Source organism: Perca fluviatilis, chromosome 13 (assembly GCF_010015445.1).
Source record: "Perca fluviatilis chromosome 13, GENO_Pfluv_1.0, whole genome shotgun sequence".
NCBI classification, from domain to species: domain Eukaryota; kingdom Metazoa; phylum Chordata; class Actinopteri; order Perciformes; family Percidae; genus Perca; species Perca fluviatilis.
The window spans coordinates 2,358,034-2,371,875 of record NC_053124.1 but is presented as its reverse complement, the minus strand read 5'-3'; the positions used below and the strand labels follow the sequence as shown (position 1 = coordinate 2,371,875).

The 13,842-nt window shown below is 41.2% G+C and overlaps 1 protein-coding gene across 2 annotated transcripts in view; it reads left to right on the top strand.

The window, feature by feature from the left end:
- The window catches only part of eepd1 (endonuclease/exonuclease/phosphatase family domain containing 1), a 36,069-nt gene extending 26,191 nt beyond the window's left edge, over positions 1-9,878 (top strand). For both annotated transcript variants that reach the window (XM_039820051.1, XM_039820050.1), the window contains 5 exons: positions 6,157-6,267; positions 7,179-7,313; positions 8,000-8,138; positions 8,334-8,528; positions 9,498-9,878. In XM_039820051.1, the coding sequence (XP_039675985.1) occupies positions 6,157-6,267; positions 7,179-7,313; positions 8,000-8,138; positions 8,334-8,528; positions 9,498-9,685 (768 nt within the window). In that variant the 3' untranslated portion in view covers positions 9,686-9,878. The remainder of the gene's footprint in view (positions 1-6,156; positions 6,268-7,178; positions 7,314-7,999; positions 8,139-8,333; positions 8,529-9,497) is intronic.
- Positions 9,879-13,842: the final 3,964 nt, after the last annotated feature.

Sequence of the window (13,842 nt, the reverse complement as noted above, 5' to 3'; positions counted from 1 at the left end):
GTTTTTCCATTCTCTCTTAGATCTTTCACTTCAATTGGTGCAGTGCAGCTTGCCAAAATATATTTTATGCATTAGTTTTACATTTTGTTTGAAACTCAGAAAATTTATTTTTTGGGGACCTGAATAGGCATTTTATTTTTTTAAATAGCCTTGCATTACTTAGGATGACAATCTATCGTGGGGGTGGGGGAAGAAATATATTCAGATGCATCACAATTCTCTCTTGGAAGATTGTCTCAATGCAGAAAAGTTAACAATCGGAAATATTAAACCCAATTCTCTACATTATGATAGCCTGTAACAGTTAAGTAATACTGGGCTGTACATTCCTCACGGCTGAACCAATTGGATGAAGTCTCTTCTTCAGTCCATCAATGTTTGAACCATCAACTGTAGAATAACACTGATGTAGCATCAGTGAAATGACCCATAGTCTTTTGAAGGGATGTTTTTGAAGGCTGGATTTTCCGTTAGCCTCCATCTTGTCAGTTACTGCAGCCACAAAATCCAAGTTTGGGAAAAGCGGTAGTTCAATCAGGAGAGACTTAATTTAAGTAGTTAAATTAACATGATGCATAATGGGTTGATATGTTAGAGTAGTTAGCGATTAGACTCCATTGCAATGTTACATTTAAAAGGGGTATGGAGGCCATGTATATGTAGGAATATCCCCCCAATGGAGTCTAGACACGGGTGGAGGTGATGAAGGAAGAGCCTAAAGATCTGGAAGGATGTTTGTGTGGAGTAGGGCCTCTGGTGATGGAGGAACCCTGGGCGCTGGGAATGATGAGACCAATCAAACAGCATTTATAATATATAAAATATAGTTTAACACTGAATGAGTATTCTTGTGTTAATTGTGTATGTTATTCTTTTGTAGAGCCAGACCTATGGAGGGTTGGTGGTATGTAACACTTGGGCTTAATATATTTGGTACCCCTAAAATCGTATATGTGGCCCCAGCCTGGCCCCCCCATCTGAATCACCACTGCCCCTGTAACTTTTTTGGGCATTTCAGCCTTTATTAGATAAGAAAGCTGAGATATGAAAGGGGAGAGAGAGGGGGAAAGACATGCAGGAAAGCCGTCACCGGTCGGACTCGAACGCTGGACCTTCTGCATCAAGGAATAAACCTCTGCACATGTGCGCCCGCTCTATCAACGGAGCTAACCAGCCACCGCCCCTGTAACTTAGAATGTTTTTCTGGACACATGTCGTGATTAGTCATACAGAGAGTGTGTGCCGGTTTTAGACTGTTCCTCTTGTCTGTTGTGTCGCTAAGGAAACCTCTGTCTGTGGTTAGGTTTCAACCTCATCATTAGTCATACTGTAAAAGGCCTTCCTGGTTACTATCAAACAGCATTTGTGCAAATACAATAATAACATGCAATAACTAGCTTTCCATCTTATAAATACTTAAAACACACACACAAGTGCAAACACACACTCTCCTTGTTGTTTTATGTTGTGTGGCTACTGGCAACCTCAGACACAGTTAACTGGCACTCATCTGAGGGTTCGGTGGGTTCACTGTTGTTTGCTTCTAAATGTCTTCATTTGTCCATCCTGCTTTAAAGGGGCAGCTGACTTTCTTTTGCTCATGTTTCACGTCAGGGTGACAATGAGTGGTTTTCATCTAGGGGAATGAAAGAAGCTTTAATTGGATGTTTTTTTGTTAGCCTTTATTAAATCAGCCTCATGAGATTCTTTTCAAGAGAGACCGAAAACAGAAACATAACTTGCTCATAACAGTATAGACATCCAAAACCGGAGGTAATATACAGAGACATGCTGTACTGTACAAGCTCAAGTCCTTTATTGCTTTATGCCCAAGTTCTGCTAGCAGCTCCCAGAGGCTGCAGTGTTCATTACAGTCACAATACTAAATAATTGAATAGAATAAAAAGATGATTGTGCTATTCTTAGAGCCCTACCTGTAATAAGATAAGATATACTTTATTAATCCCACACTGGGGAAATTCCCTTGTTACAGCAACTCAAAAATTCACACGCATCAAGAATAACACAAATACACATTAAATAGACATAGGAAAAATATACAAAAAGTATTATAAGAAATAGAAAAAGAGTTATAATAATAGTAATATTATAAAAAGACCGTATATATACACAGATATACGCCTGAGTAAGGTACGGATGAATAGCAACGACATTGCACAGTAGGAGGTGACAGAGAAATAAATAAATATGCATATTGCAGAATATTGTCAAAAACAGCTAGCAAGTACTACATTATGATGTTGGAATGGGGTTAAACGTATGGCGTGGCCGGGTTGGCCCAGTGGGTAGAGCAGGCGCACATATACTTCAAGGTTTATGCCTCGATGCAGAGGTCCAGGGTTCGAGTCCAACCTGTGATGATTTCCTGCATGTCTCCCCCCTTTCTCACCTAGCTGTCCTGACAAATTAAAGGCGGAAAAGCCCAAAAAGAATTATCTTAAAAAAACATTCTCAGGGTGAGGAAAGAGCATGGGGCCATTGAAATAATAATATAAGGCTTTCTTTTTAAGGTTTATTGTTTCGGGCTTTCTCAGTTAGCCTGCATTCACACTGACCGCGTCGGCTGTCAGACGGTCGCAAAGCGCAGGTCTGCCCATTCATTTTGAATGGGGGTAGTGGAAAAAGAAGGGGGAGCCGAAAAAAACACAGCGGCCTACAGTGAAAAGCAGAGACCGATTCAACTTTCGGACAAAGCAATCCAACGTTAGCCTGGTTGACACCAGACCCTTCTCAGTTGTAACTGAGAAGGGTCTGGGGAAGGTTCATCCACAGCCCATTTCCAAAGGGGCGTCACCAACAGACGCCGCTCAAATGCCTCTGGGCGCACTGGATAGTCCTTCAACCAATCAGACCAAGGATCTGAGTGACGTAGCAGCGAAAGCGGCATCAACGGTTGCTGCGCTTCGGTGGCCGTCATGTTGAATGTAAACAAAAAGCTGCTCGCCGTCACTGCGCTATCGTCATTGTGTAAAGCCCGCCTCAACGGTTGTGATTGGTGTAAAGCCCGCCTCAACAGTTGTGATTGGTGCCTCGATTTGGAAAAATTGGAAATGGGCTTGAATGGGCTCTTGGCAAATCTCAAATTTGTCGGAAGTTGGTCAGGGTTTTCCCAGGCTAATCCAACGTCCCACTGCGGTGGCCAATCATATAACCAGGGATCAGACTTGTGTGTTCTGAGGCAGTGTGAGAGTCCCATACAGGAAACGGGAAACATCACTGCCTCTATCTCTGCCACAATAAAGTTTGAAAACACCAAACTCAAGCACTGAACTGTCCAGGAGTTTGTGGAACAGCTGACTGTTTCCTCAGTTCCTCCGTCTCTTTCTCCGTCAAATGAAGCTGCCTTCAAGTGCGGCCGGAAATGTCGAGATCTATAAACGATCTGACGAAAAACAGCAATTGTCAAATATAAATTATACTTGTGATACATCGAGGGGGTTAAAGAACACAGCAGGACATCACAAAAATAGGCCGTTTCAGTGACACTCCCACCGCCGCACAACCCTGCGGCAAACTGCCGGATCCCCTTTTGCTGGTGTGAACGTGCCCTTATGGTGAGGAGGTTTTACATCCTCTGTCTGTACTGTGGATTAACACTCATTCTAATAATTAGATCATTATATCCTTGGCAGTAACACACAAGCCTGTGCTCCAGTTTGTTCCCGTATGGTCTAGTCCAAGTGTCGCAGGACTCCCCAGCTCTGCTGGGTGATTCCTCCAGGCCTGGGCTCCGCGCCAGGGCGCTGAATACATGCTGTGCCCGCACTTCATTCCTCACAGGCTGAATTATGAGGGTGTTTTGGCAAAGTTATACCTGTGAGTATTACAGCCTCAATGGCCCCTGGAGACTACAGCTAAAGTAAATCTGTTGAGGGATTCTAACATGCTGGCACTCTAAGATTGCTTTATTATTAATATCATTACTCAGTGACGGGCCTGAATGCATTTTTATGTGGTTGTATATCTCTCTGCAGCCGGTAGAGCTATGGTAGCACTGTGAGATGACCTGATAGACTTTGTAACAGGACTTCAGTGTCAATTAGTGTTATCTAGCTTTGGACTGCTCTTGTGAAAGTGTTATGGGTGTTTCAAGGCCCTATGAGGACAAAATGTAACACTTAGTTGATTCCAGAGATCTACCAAAACTATGCAGTTCACGCTTCACATCATGTTACAAGGCCCTGAAGCCCAGACAAAGAGAAATCCAATATATTGATAGCACAATTTAGTGCTCACAAAAACCATAATAGAACGTTATGTTGGGGCTGCACAATTATTTGCAATTTTATCCAAATCGCAATATGGACTAGTATAGGACCCCCAAATCGCAGGTGGGGCGCAATACTTGTTAAAGGCAAAATATGTGTCAAACCATTCTGAGTATTGTGGTGCTATGGAGACGTCCCGGCCTAAAATCGTATCCTACAGACTGAAGAAAAACATCTTTGTTTGGTACAGATCCTCGCAAAAATCACACTATAATCATTTTATTTCAATGAAAAGGAGAATAATGATAAATCAATTATGATTCCCTCCAATATCGTAAATCATTTCGCAATCGCAATGTCAGTCAAAATAATCGCAGTTAGATATTTTCCTCATAACGTTAACGTTATACATTATACATTATGTTAAACAATATTTAGAAGTCAATTTTATTTCTGTAGGCCAAAATCACATAACAGACATATGCATTAAAGGGCTTTACAAACCGCTACATCAAACAACACCCTCTGTCCTTACTTAAGGTTCGTATTGGAATTGGGGTTTGTATTTGTGAGACTGTACAAGACAATTGTTATTAAAATGTGGCAGATTGTCACTTTAAATATTAATAGGTGTCATTTTAGCATGGCCCCCTCATGGAGAGGTCATGTACCGTACGTGCCTGCGTGCATGCACTAGGTGGGGTTCCTCTGACTCTCCCGGTGTCCCAAAGGGAGTCCTAGGTTAAATTTAGAGCCAGTGGCAGGTCAGCCAGAGCAGCAACCTGAGCCTATGAGCATGTTCTTCTGTGCCACTCCCTCTATTCCTCTCCTTTCTCCTACTTATTTCATTTCACACCAAGGGACTTTTGCCTTTTTCTCTACAACATTACACCACTACTGGTTTAGCGCTTTCTTATTTCTTCAGTGATGTCGACGAGACCTTCCTCTTTCTCCTGTAGTTCCTCTGTGAGATGAGGCTATTGGAGTTCACTGAACTCTGCATTGTTTTTCAGTGCCTGTTTTTTGCGGACGACCAGTTAATCTGCCCTCAAGTGTTAAAATATAGCACAACTCTCCATGTGAACTGCAACGTCATGTATTTCAGACAGATAAGAAACGAATCAGAAGCAGAGATAAATGCCGTGTTGGCATTTAATTATCCGATGAACATCAGGAGATAGTTTCCCTTTATTGTGGGGTTTTTGTGTTTACTATTCCATGCTCTGATTCTCATAACCATCAACTCACAGTGTCCTTGGCACTGGTGTCTTATAATGCACAGTTCTGAATTGTAGCCGTACAGCAACATTGTTACTAATCTTTCTCAGACAGAGCTGCTCTGACAGCAGTAATAACCCGTGGTTAAGGAAAGCTTGGTGTGTACAAGCAAAGAAGCATTTTGTTAACATTTTACGTCATTGCCATGTTATTACTGCACTGTTCTGGCCTGTTATTATTTTAATGAAAGTTTTATTAATTATTACAACCCTGCTTGTGTACTATTATCACCCCATTACAGAAATAAACCCTTATTTTACCAAGATATTCCCATTGTTAACACCAAGAAATGACCCCCAAATTAACTGGTAATTACCAGCCTGTAATGTGTCTTTTTATGGCTCAGTTAACTAGATAATCTGGTGCTTCATATAGATACAGGTACATGTACATCATTGCCAAATAATGAAGTGCAAATAACAACAAATCTGGTATTTGTGCATAGTGCTGACGACATAATAATAATAATAATAATAATAATAATAATAATAATAATAATACATTTTATTTAAAGGCGCCATTCATGGCACTCAAGGACGCCTTACAAAATTTATAAAAAACATTTAAAGAAGAAAAAAGAAAAATCAAACCAGTACAGCATCAAACATTAATCACATAAAAGACATGTCCTCTGTGTTTTATGTTGCAGTTCTGTGTGGAGTTAAACCAAGGAACGCTGGCCAGTGTACGGAAGTGGAAATGGCCTCGAGGGCTGTGGAAAAGTGTTGTGTCTGAAAAACCCACTGGACGCTCCAGCAAGGTATGGCAGCCATTTTGAACAACAGCGATATAAGAGGTTTACACTGAATGTCCAACACGGTCTCACGGCAGTTCGTCAAATGGTCACGTTATTTTTAATCTATTGATTCGTGTTCACGGGGACCTTTTTCTCTGTTTTTTTTTCGTGGTGGCCAGCACAAAATGGTCTATACGGAGATTAACAGGGAAAGCAAACGTCACACCCCGGGGGAGGACGCCTCACACGCCGGGAGGCGGCCGCAGGGAACGCGCTACAATAACGGGACAGTTAACGGGGAAACAAAACGCCACACGCGGGACGCGATCCCCGGCCTCCTGGGTGAAAGTCCTGAATTGTTTGACCCATCCTCCCCCAACCAACCTCCTTACGAGGATTTTCGGCATTTCATACAACTCGCTGCCATAGTCGTGCTGTGAGCATGACATATGCTTCCCATTTAAATACATTAGTTTACATTTTCGTGCTGGCCACCACGAAAAAAATGAGAAAAACGTCCTCGTGAACACGAATCAATAGATTAAATAATGTGACCATTTCACGAACTGCCGTGAGACTGGGTTGGAATGTCATGGGACAGAAAACTGCTGCTCTGCTCTTTACCTTTGACAGCTGATGCAGCTTTAACTCCGACATATTGCTATCATCAGCCTTTTACTACCCAAATCTATCAGTCCCCAAAAATCCTCAGCTTCAAAAACATTAGGCAGAAACTAAACTAAAACTAGCAGAAACACAATCTAAAACTAAAATGAAATTCAAAAGTCAAAACTAAAATAATAAACACACAATTATAACCTTGGTTTCATTAAATTGTTTTAAAGTATTTAAGTAGGAAAATACAATAATCTAAAAAAAATTAAAATAAATACAGTATATATCTGACTCCATTTCCTATGATCCTCTTGTCCCAGGGAGTGAGCTACTCGGGCTTTCTGTGGGACACTTCGTCTGGTATTGACCTGAAGGATGCTGCAGTGCTGGAGTCTCCTGTTGTCAATGGCAACGGAAATCATTCCTACCCTCGACTGTACCTGGCTCACTTCTCTGTAAGTAACGATGGATTCCCAAAAGAGATTGTAGCGTTCAGATGAGATAGCTTTGCTTAAGACAAATGAAATTCAAGTCTTTTTTAGGTTTATTGAAATAAAGAATGGGAAGGAAATCAATATATTGGTCCATAAACATTACATATAGAGAGCAAAAAACACATTTTGTTGTACTGTAGTTGGATACATTGCCATACACATGGACAGGAATTTCAGTGTTTAGAAAATCATAAATTCATTTTTGGTTTTGTTTAAGGATAATGCTAGTTTATTACAACTTGGGTCTTATTTTTGTAGTGTGGGTGATCATTTCTAATAGTTATGATAACATTTACCTCACCAAAGTAATTGCTGAGAACTGGGAACACACAAATATTGCTAAAAAGAAGTGTGAACGGGCAAGAGACCAAGACCAAGACGGGTTGTAAACAACGGTTTTACAGTTGACCGCCATGATGTCCAAGTTATGGTAACAACAACACATTTTTAACACATATCAAATTCACAGGAATTTTATTGCCATGAAAGTTTCAATTTTTTTTTTTTGCCAGAGCATCAAAATACAATTTGTCCAAATATTCGGACAGAACCTGAGAAACTGCATATACGTACATACCCCTTTTGTTTTATTTAGCTGCCGACTGTATTCTGACCGACGTTAAATGAGGGACTTTTTTCCCCGTTAGGTTGGTTCATACGAGCTGACCGTGGTGAACGTCCACATTCAGGCCACAGCTGCATCAGGAGAGTCCAACGGCAAGAACCACAACACGGACGAAGCCAAGTGTCCGCACCTCCCGCCCAGCGTCCAGGAAACGCTCAAAGGTCAGTCTGTCACGTCACCTCTTCTACACATCACACCGCGGTGAATGAGTCACACAGTTTGCAGTGATGGATCAGAAACTACAACAATCTCCGGCAGATTACCTGCGCCCTCCAACTCTGCATGAAGAGTTATGAGTCTACATTATGAGAATTTCATCCTCTTCTCCAACGTTTTCTCCATGTCTTTCTCTGCAGTTGAGAAGGAGTTGGTGCTGCTGGGAGATTTTGGCTCCCCTGCTCAGAGCTCAGAGCTGGACATCCTGAGGAAGGAGAAGCTCTGTGCCCTGATACCGTCTTCCCAGTTCACCAACATCAGCACCCGCACACCGCAGGGCACCCGCTGTCTGGACAACATCTGGCTGAGCCGCTCCCTCAAGAAGATCTACTCTGGTAGGTGTGCGCTTTGGACAGTGGTAGATTTGAATTAGAAATTTGAAGTTGTTCATAACAAGTGAAGTCTCGAGTCGGTCAGTTGAGAAAAATAAAGTCCATATAATTCAATATATTTTGACAATATAATTTGTCATGTCAATTTGTGAAAAGTCAAGTTCTAAGGCAGAGTCGGCAGAGACAAGCCAAGTCAGTTCTCAAGTTACTCGAGACATGTCCAACTCTTGACTCAAGTCATGAGTCAAGGTCAATTAAAACAAGTCTTAGTAAGGTCTCAAGTTATTCAAGATAATTCCAAGTCGAGTCTCAAGTCATTCAAGACTAGTCCAAGAAAAATCTGGAGTCATTTGAGATTTTTTTAAGTCAAGTCTAAGTCAATTAAGATAAGTGAACATTGAGTCTGAAATTATGAAGTTATTTGAGACCAGGACAAGTCAGGTCTATAAAACGCTAATTGCCAGGCGAGATATGCGTTTTTCAGGACTGTGTTTTTGAATCATTTGAAAGTTATGACTTTTTTACATACAGTAGACCTTCTATTTAATTAATTAATCTCTCGATGCAACAAATTTTTTATGTACATTTGCATGCGTGATTTTTTTTAAATATACATATACAGTAAATCTGAGTTTGCTACTCAGAGTTTGTTAATCACTTCCTAGACAAAGCAGCTAGACAAAGCTTAGATGTTGCCTAATTATTTTATGTATGTCTTATTACATCATGTGTATATATACAAAAAGAAATTCTGCACTCTTGCCTAAACTCTACGTTGTTGTCCATTATCCCATCCTCTTTCTGATTTGTACTTGTCTGGAGACAGTAACTTTTAAATTAAAATAAAAAAATAAAAAATATAGAGCATTGAATCGTTCTAGAGAGAATCGCGATGCATCGATTATTGTTCCCATCCCTAGTCCCCCATGTCTGCTGACTTCTCCCATCTCCTTGTGTCTTTTCCTCCGACAGGCCACTGCATGGTCATTCGGGAGGGCTTGACCAACCCTTGGATCCCAGACAACTGGTCATGGGGCGGTGTGGCGTCAGACCACTGCCCCGTGGTGGCCGAGTTCTACGCAGACGTATCCCCTAAGGAGTTGACTAGGCCTGGTATGGCAGTGGTGGACAGAGTGGACGTGCCCAAACATGAGCGGTGACAACATCCACCGTCCCAGTAAAGACAGCAGCTGATGACATGGGACTTTGTCCTGCCTGGGATCCTGCTTTGTCATGGTTAGCTGTGGAGCAAAGACTTTCCTGATGAATGTGAAGAAGTGCCAAAATTGCCTTTTGGGTTTCAATTTATCAATGTAAAAATATTAACTAGTTGAAAGAGCCATAAAATGTTCAGAAAGAAAAAAATATATAATAATTTAAAAATAAATGTGCCAAACATTTTCTATGTGTATATAAAAATAAAGAGAAATTGATAGATATTCCAGCTGTGCCTGACTTCTCATTAATGCAAATAAGTGCAGGATCTAATCCCAATGGTCTGAGTGACGCAGCTCTTCAGAGGCTCTGCTGTGTCATCTCTTCTGTCCGTTGAGAGGGTGATAACATCGCAGCTTTAGAGCTCATAAAAGCTGAGCTCCTAAATTATGTAAGCCAGGCCTCTGTGTGCACGTGTGAGCTGCCATCTTCCTCTGTGATGGAAATGAGGTGCCAGGGCAGAGTGCCATCAGAGGACACTGCTGCTGTCTCAACTGCTCATTAACCAGCCCCACAGTGTCGCTTTCAAAGGGCCTAACTCGATCTTTGATCACAGATATGAACACATCCACACTACAAAACAAACAACCTATGGAAAAGATCTTATTCTAAGAGAATATACAGAATTTGTTTGGCCGTTTTTTGAATGTGTAGAGAATGGAGATATCCATACTGGGTGATAAGAAGAGTAAAATGATCTGTGTGCAGGTGACTTCACATTTGGTTGAGAGAGCTAAATCCTTGCATTCAGCTGTACACACACCCATTGCTGGAATACCAAACAGGCAAAGCGGGCACCAGGCCTGGGGCCCCACATTCACTGTGAGTCCGTTGGTTCGTGGTAACCCGATTAAACCAAAGATTCTCTATAACTACAGATAGCGCGTTACGCACTGCGCCAATGGTATGAAACGGTACTCACTTCCTGTCTCCTAAATGGCTGTGGACCTCGTTTGAAAGTGTAGTGAACGTCATGTGGATGGATGAAAAGTTATATTTGTATAACTTATTAATATTCTTTTCTGCCAACATTTGATATTTACACAGCTAAAAGCCATTTTTAGCATCACAAGAATTAGTTTTGTTAGGGCATTCATGAACGTTAGCTTGACGTTAGATTCTCTGTGTCGCCAGATCTTGAGAGAGTTTGGTCCTGAGACAGAAATGTGTTCGTTTTCTCCTGATGTGTCCGTCTGAAAAATGCCATTTTAGTGTCAGAATGTTCTGGAGATATGTGGAAGGGGTCCAATATTAACTTTGGTGACTATTGGGCGAAAGAATCGCTCATAATCTGTGTTCACATTCACATCTCCCGTTGGAATCAATACACTCAGAACCTGCCGCTAGTCTCTTAAAGAGGCGTGGCCCACGTCACACGTCACAAATACAGAAAATCACTCTGAGTTGGAGCGTCTTCAGAGTACAAATGGAACGCACTATAAACTGTCTTTGATAATGTACAATATGTAATTTTCTGCCGCTTGGGGTCTCTAAATTGAAACATGCTGATTTAGTAAAGTTGCGTGAAATCATGGGAGTTGTCTTCATTGTTAACCATCTTTGCCAATGAAAATGTTATGTGTTTACAGACAAGTACATGTATTAAAGGTGGCGTAGGTAGGATCGCGAAGATCCAGGACTTAGCCAAAAAATTTGAATATCGACAACTTCTCAGTCCTTCCCCCCCCTTTCTGCTAAAGCCCAAAACGGTCTCCTAAGCCCCTCCCCCCACAAGGGAGAATGAATGCGCGTGCTTGAGCAGTGATTGACACGCAGTTAGACACCCCCCACTGGCCCTGATTGGTGCATCTGAACAGGGAGTGGTGGATTTTTGCAATTTTTTTTAATGACCTGCTTGTAAAATTAATATGGCAATCATAAGAAACGATGAAGACATACACATTCCTGTTGCCCGATGAGATAGGTGCTGGATCAAAGCAATACAGTAGGAAAAAACAAAAAGATCTGCACACCAAAATAGCTCCTGTTAGAAGGATTTTAATGTTTCAAAGTACTGTCGTTCCAAGCCACCAGGCTCTTCCTCAGAGTATTTTTTCTATGATATGGCAAACATGTCATTAAACAATTTCAATCCAGCAGACACTGAGCAACATTAGCATTTATTTGGAGTCCATCCAACTGATGGATGTAGGCTACGCTAACTCCAATATTCACTCTCCTTTTAGCTCGGATTTGGTCTCTATCAACTCCTGAAAAACACATCTGTCTCCACTAGGTTCCCCAGTTAAGATTTTTTTTATTTTATTAGGACAATGCACATTAATCAACATTTCTGTAAATGCGCTAGTGTTAGCCAGATTGCTTTTTCAATTTTCAACTGTAGTCCTAGTTACCTAGCATGCATGTCTTTATGGTGGGAGGAAACTCACGCAAACTCCACACAGAAAGGCCCTGCCTGGGATCAAACTCTGCTCGGACCGGTGATCGAACTTTGATCGAACTGTGATCAAAGTGCTAACCACTGAGCCACCGTGCTACCAATTCGCTTACTTTGTCTGTGTGCTGTTTGCTGCTGAGCAGATAGCGTGAAGAGCCTTTACATAGAGAACAGCCTCCTGCTGCTGAAAACAAAGAGAGCAGCATCTGCATGTGCCCCACATATCCCTGCTCCCTCATTTACTCCAACAGTACATCCCCCAGTGCCTCAGTCAGATGATCTATGTGGCTTCCTTGCCCAAGCCTTCTAGCCCTTCTTGCCTGTCAGCATCCTGTCCCAGACCTGAATACCTTTCCATGATCTGTCAGTCATGTTGCAGCTCATGGAGCCCCCCTAGTGGCTTGCTCCAGCCATGCTCCTTATCGAAGGCTGCAAACGTTACCGACATTGTTTAAAGATGATAACTATGTACTGATATTTGTATATTCTTTCAGGAAAAAAATTTAATGTTTAGAAATGTGGAAGTTTGGTGCATAATAAAAAAAAATTACTGCAAAAGTCAAGTCAAAGTGAAACTGTTTTTGTGACTTGAGGTTTTTTTGGTCTTGATGGATCACAGCCTGGGGGAGTGTTTCAAAAAGGTGGGGGTGGGAGGGATTGGCCACAATCTTTCCTGCTTGCCCCTGGACCGATGTACAGGTCCTGGAGGGATGGCAGGTTGCAGCCTTCTTAGTTGTGTTGGCATTATAAACTCTAGACTATCTGTCCAATCTGAGTTTTCTGTTGCACAACTAAAACTACATTTGAACGTACACATGTTCCACCAAAACAAGTTCCTTCCGGAGACTATTTAGCAGAGGCACCGCAGAGGCACTGCAGCTTTTCATATTCTGCATATCTATATTAAGTAATGGTTGATTAAAAACACACATATAACACTGCACAGCAGAAATAACATAGGCTAAATGTAATTGTAAAAACACATTAAAGTCTGAGGGCTCTAGTAAAACACTTAACACACCACAAGATAACACGTGCAAACAATACAATCAACATATAATAACAGGGAGGAGAGCTTTAGCTTTGTCAACATGCTCTTTCTTTCTTTTTCATTAAAAGTTTGAATTGAAATTGTAATTTGTGTTTTATTGTATAGCCATATTGTCAAAATACTGAATATATGTATTTTTTATTTATTTATTTAACCTTTATTTAACCAGGTAGGCCGTAAAGCATAAGCGTGCAGGACGACATACAGTTTCACATTCAATACACTACAGGAATACAGAATACAATAGGCTGCATAAAGTGCAGATTAGGTAGGCATTACAAAGTGAGGTGTAAGTAAGACGAAGGATATGCAAAAGTGATATGGTAATAACACAATATACATGAATAGACAGTCTATAACACTGCTGAGATGTAGTGAAGAGCCAAACAATACAAAAACAGTTGGTGCAAATTATGATCTAGTTAGTGATGTTGATCAGTTATAACACAATATATATGAATAGGCAGTCTATGTAAATGCTGAAATGTATTGAAGAGTCGATACACAGTTAGTGCATATTGTGGTCTGGTTAGTGATATAGGTCAGTCATAACACAGTCAAGCGGAATAGACAGTCTATGTAGATGTTGAATGTAGTGAAAAGTCAATATAGAGTTAGTGCAAATAGTGGACTAGGTAGTGGTGTAGATCAGA